The 8,779-nt window shown below is 49.4% G+C and overlaps 1 protein-coding gene across 1 annotated transcript; it reads right to left on the reverse strand.

Moving 5' to 3' along the window:
• Positions 1 to 44: 44 nt before the first annotated feature.
• SELENOM (selenoprotein M) lies at positions 45 to 5,946 on the reverse strand. The gene is made up of 5 exons (XM_039332640.1): positions 5,776 to 5,946; positions 3,038 to 3,073; positions 2,805 to 2,839; positions 2,290 to 2,368; positions 45 to 1,063 (listed from the first exon to the last, which is right to left on the reverse strand). The coding sequence occupies exons 1-5, from the start codon at positions 5,896 to 5,898 to the stop codon at positions 863 to 865; spliced, it is 474 nt and encodes a 157-aa protein (XP_039188574.1). The 5' UTR covers positions 5,899 to 5,946; the 3' UTR covers positions 45 to 862.
• Positions 5,947 to 8,779: the final 2,833 nt, after the last annotated feature.

Genomic DNA, 8,779 nt, shown 5'->3' on the forward strand with positions numbered 1-8,779 from the left:
AAGTGTTAGCAGTGGAAAGTCTGCACAAAACAAGAGGCGCATTCTGCTGATTGACGAAGGCAACTTTATTGTTACTATTCTAAACCAGTTGGGGTTTGGCAACCTGCTCCCCAGCAGGCTGGGCTCCCAGCCCGAGAGGACGTGTCTATCCACCCTCAGCAGCAAAAGCTTTCTGCAGAGGGCTTCATCCTGTCCTGCACAGGTGAGGCACACCTGGAGGGAAAGTGCTGGTCACGGGAGTGGACCCTTGTGTGGTGTCTTGTGCAAGGATGCCGGTCTTGGGATGAAGGGCGGAATCCCTTGAGGCTTCTTCCACTCAATTTTGTCGGAGTTACAGGCAGCCCTTCACTTAAGACCATTTGACAAGGGCTGTTGTGATTGTTGGTTGTTGGCTTGCCCTTCACCACAGTCGGTGTCCTGCAAGTCACACAGTCGCCATTTGCAACCTTTCCCAACCGGCTTCCGACAAGCACAAAGCAAGTGGCGAAGCAGGCGGGGAAAGTCACAATCACAGCCATGTAGGTGTCTTGCTTGACAACTGCACATGCTTAACAACGTTTCTTCCAGTCTCGATTGTGGTCGTAAGTCAAGGGCTGTTTGTAACTGGCCTGGGATTGCATATATGTGGCTGTTTTTGTTTTGCACATTTTCCTTCGGAGGGCAGCAAGTTCTTCCCCTTAAGCAAAAGTTTGCGGCCTTTGAATCTTCTCTAAATGTTAATTTCTCCAGCAGCACAATTCAGCCGTGTGTGAACCACAGGAGATCTTATCTATATAGTTGCAGATTATTTGGATATTGCCAATGCCCTGAGACTTCCCATTCTTTCTAACAGGCATCCTTCACAAGCAGAGCACGTTGAGTTCTATAGGTCTGGACCCCCCGCCCCCTTTTTCTCTTTCGCACGTCTGTTCTTCATTGCTTCCACATCTGATGGCAATGAATTAGCAGGCGCCATTTGGAAAGCCTCGGGAACAGGGGAGTCCGGCGTGTCTTTCCGGTAGAATCCCAATTCTTGCATCAGCTGGTTTATCTCTTCCCGGCTCATGTCACTCAATGGGATTCTCTGCAAATTAAAGGCAAATCACAGGGACTAGCACCCTCTGGTCACAACCACAGTGAGACAGCTGGGTTGTGTCTAGACAATGCTCAAATGAGCGGCATCTTATCCAAATTGGCATAATAGGGCAATGCTCCTATTATCTATTCCCAGCATACTTTAAGGCTGTGGCATCTTGGCATTTCAAGTTTCTCTTGCGGGCATCTTCACAAAATGGCCTCCCAGTCTTAAAAGATGAACTGGCCCACCAGAATGCCTCCTCCTATCCCAGCACAGTACTGCATTTGCTATAATGCACTTTAGTGGAGGCTAAAACATACAAAGAACAGTTGCAGGAATTGTGTCTGTCTAGTTTAATGAAAAGAAGGATTAGGGGAGACATAATAGCAGAGTTTCAATATCTGAGGGGCTGCCCCAAAAAAGAGGGAGTCAAGCTATTCTCCAAAGCACCAGAAGACAGGACAAGAAGCAATGGATGGAAACTAATCAAGGAAAGAAGCAACCTGGAACTCAGGAGGAATTGCCCTTGTAACAATAACATTAAAACTGAAAAACATAGCATTTGTCTCACAAAATAGGGACTCTCCTCTCTAGATAAATTTTGTAAGTAGCTACACAAGAAGATGCACGAGTTTGTTTGGCCAACCCACTCCAATCTTGAAACTCATTTTCTTTTCCAACTTTGCAAACCGTTAACAGCTTGCAAGAAACAATGGAGGGAAACTAATCAAGGAGAGAAGCAACCTGGAATTAAGGAGATACTTCCTAACAGAACAACTAACTAGTGGAACAACTTGCCTTCAGGAGTTGTGGGTGCTTCATCACTGGAGATTTTTAAGAAAAGAATGGACAGCTACCTGTCTGAAATGGCATAGGGTCTCCTGCTTGAGTAGGGGGTTGGACTAGAAGACCTCCAAGGCCCCTTCCAGCTCTATTCCGATTGATTTTTTTAAAAATCTCTTTTTCTTTGTTTTATCTTGTGAGGGGGCAATTTTCACCAGGTCAAAACTGAGTTTGGGAAAGCACTGGCAAGCCCACTCCTGATCTGGGACCGATATCTTAATATACTGGAGAATTAGTGGAGATTAAATCGGGGTCCTGGGTGCACTCCGCGCTCGCCTGGAGTTGATACAGCGGATGGCAAGCTAAACCTTTGACTGTTAGCAAAGCCTCATGACCGAAGGGCCTGATCACAGAATAAGAACAAACATTATAAAATAATTCCCTCTCACCTGAAGTTCTTCAAATTGAATGTTGAGCAGGATGAGCTCAGGGTCCGCTCCAGCCAGGTACTTCAAGTCCATGTTGTGGCTAAGGGGGAGCGTTAAGGAGACGTATCTGCTGCTGGAAGAGGACACCGTCTTCCCTCTATCTGCGCTGCTCTCGGCACTAACTCGGGGAGGGGTCTGGGTGAAGCCCCCCGCCCAGCGGACCTGGGCAACTCGCCGTGGGACAAAACAGCCAACTCGCTGCGGGACAAGAGTTACGCCAATATCAAAGAAACAGTGGAATAGAATCATTGCAGAAAGGATGCCAAAGGAGGGACAGGAGGAAGTGTGGACGGCAAAAACCAAAACTATCTTTTATTTATTTTAAATCATTAAATGAAATTCCAACAGCGAGTTGTCCCATGGCAACTTGTCCCGTTCCATGTAGGGAGAGATTCTGGGTTGGGAAGGGTAGCAAGTCCAGGTAGCAGACGAACCCCAGAGAAGGTGAGCCCGGATAAAAACTCAGCAAAGGATACTACAAAGGCAGGTCTTCGTCGAGAAAGGCCTTTACCTGGAAAAAAAAGGAAGAATCAGCCATTAGGGGGCGGGCTGGTGGCTGGTGTTTCCTGCATGAGCAGGAGGTTGGACTAGAAGACCTCCAAGGTCCCTTCCAACTTGGTATGGAACAAAGCTGGCTCTCCCCCTGAGGTTTTCCAGTGAGGAAGCAGATGGTCCAGGGGAAAAAGAGCAAATCCAAAGAGTTGCTTACCTCTGGCAGACGGTTCAAGCGTCATCCTCCACAGCTCTGGGGGGAAAGAGGAGAGCACCATCAAAAGCGTGTTTCTAAGCAATGCCAGAGGGACAGCCCAGTTCAACTGGTTGGATTAGTTTTTGTGCTGCGAACACAGGGCCCCCACCGAAGCGAAGGGATTAGGTTGCCTAGACTGCTTTAGGAAAATTTTAAAGAGCACATTTGTTGCTCTTTGAATAACCGAGCTCCCCAGCAACACATACCCACACACCTCCCGTCTAATTCATTCCCAGCTCCCATGGCCAACACACTTTGCACCCTCACAATTTACACCCTTTTATAATTCACTGTTGCCAAGGCCTGCTTCTTTCTTTCTTTTTTTCTTGAAACAGCCTGTTCCCCACGCTGTGGGCTCCATTTTCCATCATGACTAACAGCCAGCCTATTAACAGATGCAATTAGTGGGAAGACAGCAACCAGAAGAAGAAACATTTCCTTCTAAAGTTCCCAATTGAGATACCTGCACTTAGTGTTGTAGCCAGAGGGCATAAAAATCCATGAATGGCGAGTTGATCTCTCCATCTGGCGCCTTCACTGCCTCTGTGGGTTTCCCACTGTCTGCCCCATTTCATGGGGGGAACCAACCCTTTTGAGAGACACTTTCTACCATCTGGGCAGGTTTGGATGATACACTAAGGCTGCTAAAACGTGATTTGTTCTTTTATGGCTAGAATGTCATGGAAAGTAAGATAACTGGGCTTTATTCCATCGTGCCTAGCAAACCACAGCTTTGCATGTGAGAATCCAGCTTTTGCAGGATACAGACTGCAAGAGAAAACCTTAACCCAGGGGTCCCCAATTCTCCCCTCCCCCGGTCTGTGTACCCACACCAGTCCGCAGCATGTCAGAAAACCAGGCCATGCAAACAAGCAAAAGCCCCATCTGAGGGATGCAGGCAGAATTCGAAACCAGCCCTCCCCCCCTGCCTCCGGTCCGTGGAAAGACCTCTGTCCACAGAACCGGTCCCTGGTGCCCAAAATGTTGGGGGCCACTGCCTTAACCCACAGCAAACTTTGCAATTGTTACCCAGATCGAAGCAATCCAAGCGACAAGATCAACAACTGCTTCAATAACAACAGCAAAGTAATTGCGGCCATTTTCAGAAGCCTCTTGAGGAAATTATGCAATTTGCACATAATTGATTTATTGTGTTTGGCTGAGGCTTCCTGGCTCAGACCAAGAGGAAAAGTTGTCAGCCTCTGAAAGGCAGCCCAGCCTGACTCAGAGATAGCCTGCCCCTAAACAGAGAGGCTCCCTTTGCCAAATCTGCTTCCTCTGGAGCTGGGGGTGGGGGGTGGGCAGAGGGGTTTTCCACCAACAGTTGGAGCAAAGTTTCCCTCCGCCCATTTCCGTTACAACAGCCCTATCTGTGAAATGGGCCACGTCAGCCTAGGTGTTTCTAGGGTGGAAAGGGGACTGGTGGCTGTACCGCAATACAGGCAGCCCTTGACTTACGTCCACAACAGAGCCCCAAAAATTTCTGTTGTTAAGCGAAGTGAGTTTTGCCCCATTTTACGACCTGCCTTGCCTCAGCTGTTAAGTGAATTGCTGCAGTTGATCAATGAGTGACCCGGTTGTTAAGTCAATCTGGCTTCTCCATCGACTTCGCTCGTCCGAAGGTTGCAAAAGGGGATTGCATTAACCCCCCACGGGACGCTGCGACCGTCATAAATGTGAGACGGTTGCTAAGCGTCTGAATTTTGACCAAGTGATGGTGGGGATGCTACAACAACTGCGTGAAAAATGGTCCTAAGTCACTTTTTTTTCAGTGCCATTGTAATTTTGAACGGACACTAAATGAACCCTTGTTAAGTCAAGGGGTACCTGTATCACCCAGGCTGTGTTCACACATAACAGGCTTAAAAAGGCCAGTCGGAAACCTAGAAACACCATTCAAACCTGCTAAGTGGGTTAATGTTAACTTTGTTTCGCTTAATACCTGAACCTGGTCTGTTTGATTACTTCAGGACTGAAAACGGGTGAAGTTAGAAAGAAATGGGGTCCGTCCGGATGCCCTCCCTGGCAGCCTTTCATCTCCAGCCTTCTCCAACCGGGCGCCCCTCACCCATAATTGCCCTCACTGGGGTTTGGGGTGACTGGTGTCAAAGCCCAGCGCATCTGGGGGGCACTAGGTTGGGGAAGGGTCCGGTTGGGCACCGGCCAGGCTGGGCCCCTCGCCATCGGCTTCTCCTGGCATTGCGCAGGCAGTCCTCAACTCACACCGGTTTGTTTAGTGACCGTTCAAAGTTACAACGGTACTGAGAAAGTGACTTAGGACCCCTTATTCACCCTTTTGTCCCTTGCAGCATCCCCACAGCCAGCTGCTTTGCGTTCGGACCAGCTTGACAACTGACTCACATTTATGACGGTCGCAGCGTCTGGGGGGGAGGGGGATCACACAATCATCCCCTTTTGCGACCTTCCAACAAAGCAAGTTAACGGGGGAGACAGGTTCCACTTCACAACTGCCTGACTCACAGCTGCAGCGGTTCACTCGGGGCCAGACAAGGTCGTAAAACGGGAGGGGGGCAGACTACCTCCACCGGGGTCTCACTTATTAAGATAAATCCTGGGCTCCATTGTGGCCATAAGACGAGGACCCGGAGGGGAAGCCAAGCCCGGCCGTGCGCTCAGTGCAGCAACCTGGGCAGACCCTGCTGGAAAAGCGCGGACCCCCTCCCCGACCGACCGCTCACCTCCACCTTCCCGCGGGCCAGCCACTGCAGGCGGCTCCGGTCCAGTTGCACGGCGCGCAGCGGCGCCACGGCCGAGAGCAGCCCCAGCAGTAGCAGCGGCAGCCAAAGCAGCGGCGTCTCCATCCAGATGCTGAGCCGAAGCGAGGCGAGGAGGGCGCGCTGGCTTTTACAGAGCCGCTGCCACGTCAAGCCAGGCGGAGCTCCGAGGCGGACTCCCCGCCCGGGCTGGGTCCGAGGCGGGTCCTGGCCCCCCCGCCCCGCCTCCGCCCCGTCCCAGGGGTACCCCGACTGCCACCCCCCTCGCTCCTGGCCAGGGCACCGCGCCCGGCTCCGGAGGGAGCGGGTAGCTGTCAAAGAGGGTGGGAGTGGGCCAGAGACCCCCCCCTCCCCAGCCACAGTGGGCCCCCCTCCCGAAAACTTTGAGAAGCTTCATTCTTGTTCATCTGTGTGTGTGTATATGGGTATATGCATAGTTTTAGTTATTTTTTATTTTATTTATTTAGTGTGATGTTTATGCCGTTTATATTGGAGGTGGTGACCCTTTGAGAGCTGCACCAGGAAGACACACACCTGTACACACATACACCCTCATCCGGAGCTGGCCATCCACCTGTCATGCTTCCCGCTTTGGGAGAATAAACAACTCAAAGAACTCGCTGGCTCTGCCCAGTCCCGGGAAATGTTTTCCCTTGGCGCTTCCTGCTGAATAATATTGATTTCCAAAGGGGAGCAGCTGCACGGGAGAAGTCAGGGAAGCAATCCCAGGAGGCTCCCTGAATCTGAGATGGAAGGAGTCGAAAGAAGAAAGAAAGAAAGAAAGAAAGAAAGAAAGAAAGAAAGGAAGGAAGGAAGGAAGGAAGGAAGGAAGGAAGGAAGGAAGGAAGGAAGGAAGGAAGGAAGGAAGGAAGGAAGGAAGGAAGGAAGAAAGAAAGAAAGATAGTTTTGATCCTGGAAAAATTTCCCAATTCTCTGCTTCCTTCATAACATCATACATAAACAGATACCGCCTAATATCCGCTGAAGATGTTACCTAGCACGGTAATTAAATGTTCGGAAACCAATCCACAAACTCGGTGAACGAACCTTCATCCTCAACATCGTACTTTTCAATTTTGTTTTGTTTATAAATCAAGTAAGGTGAAAATCTTTGAATCACTGAGGAACTTCACTGACACATCCGTGTAATTTCCTCTGCAAAAATAGGGAAAGGCCTGTTTTGCTGCGGGGACAAAAAAAATAGGCTTCCTGTATCCCTGTTGCTCCCCCCCCCCCCGTTTCCTTTGAATCTCAGCTTCCTCTCACCTTCCCAGGCTATGCCCCGCTTCCTCCCTTGCACTGCCAAAGCCTCCTGGCTGCCCCCTCTGCCTCCTCATGGCGCTGGCCAGATTGCCAAAAATTGAAGAGACCCCCTTGGGCATCACCTTTCCCCCCGCATGAGACAGGAAGCGAAACTTCTAAGAATATCGCAGTTAATAATAGCCACATCAGGACTCCTGGCTTGGCAGAAAGGCTGCATGAGTCACGGCAAGTATTAGAAACTGGTAAGCAGGTGGGGAGTTGGTGAATCAGAGACAATATAGTCGTGGGCTGGCCGAGCATCTCCAGAGCATCCGCCGGCTTCTGAGCCGTGATTCACCCTTGCGCGGGGCAAACGGGCACCTGTGCTGGGAATAAAAGGAAAAGACGCAAGCCTTGTGCCACAAAGCAAAACTCCTTAAAGGGGTTGATGCAACCTCTTTAAGTCCAGGGACCAGCTTCTCCTGGAAGTGGAGTTGCATGTCTGAAGGGCCACTTTTGTTCAAGCTTCTCTCTCTGCAAATAGACAGCTTATCTGTGCTGGGCTCAAATGAAGTGCTGGGGAGTACTTTGCAGGCACAGGTGGGCCTAGAAGCGACTGACATAGGTTGAAATCTGTAGAAATGCACAGGTCTGGAACAGGTGCTACCTGGCTCAACAGTAGTAACTGTGAGAGGGACCTTGGAGTCCCAGTGGACAATCCCTTAAATAGGAGCCAGCCGTGTGCGGCAGCTGCCAAAAAAGCCAACACAATCCTAAGATGCATTAACAGAGGGATAGAACCAGATCACGTGAAGGGCTAATACAACTTTATAATGCCTCCGTAAGGCCACACTTGGAATAAATGCATCCAGTTTTGGTTGCTGTGATACAAAAAAGATGCTGAGACTCTAGAAAGAGTGCAGAGAAGGGCAACAAAGATGATCAGGGGACTGGAGGACAAAACATATAAAGAACGGTTGCTGGAGTTGAGTATGTCTAGTTTAATGAAAAGAAGGACTAGCGGTGACATAATAGAAATTTCCTAATATATAAGGGGCTGCCATAAAGAAGAGGGGGTCAAACTATTCTCAAAAGCACCTGAAAGCAGGACAAGAAGTGATGGATGAAAGCTTATCAAAGAGAGAAGCAACCTAGAACTAAGGAGAAACTTCCTGATAGTGAGAACAATTAATTGGTGGAACGGAGTTGTGGGTGCTCCATCAATCTCTTTCAACTACTTTTCTACATAGTAGAAGCTGCTTGAGCAGGGGGTTGGACTAGAAGATCTCCAAGGTCCCTTCCAACTCTGTTATTCTGTTAATCTGAATTAAAGACTCCACTGAGCCAAGCTAGATTCCTGGGACCTCCAGGACTTTTCCACTGAAGTGGTTGTCTCTGTCAGCTCCTGGGATTTTGGAGGGATTCCTCAATCCAGTCTAAGCTCTGGGATTTCCTACTGGCTTCCCATCCAAATACTAACCAAGGCTGATCCTGCTTAGCAGAGGGCTGCACTCGCTGTGCTGCTTTCAGAAATTCATTTTTGGCCCAACAGTATGCTAAACCTGTAAATCCAGATTTAGATGCTTCCTCCACTCTGCATAGAAGACAAAAGATCTCTTGATTCAATTGCTTCTTCTACCCTGTTTAGATTTCTAAGCAGATAAATTACCTGTGCGTATTAACAGTCAATATTTTTTTTAAAAAAAGACCCAGTACAGTGCCTATG

Source organism: Crotalus tigris, unplaced genomic scaffold (assembly GCF_016545835.1).
Source record: "Crotalus tigris isolate CLP2741 ecotype Arizona unplaced genomic scaffold, ASM1654583v1 scf7180000024461.5605484, whole genome shotgun sequence".
Classification (NCBI taxonomy): Eukaryota; Metazoa; Chordata; class Lepidosauria; order Squamata; family Viperidae; genus Crotalus; species Crotalus tigris.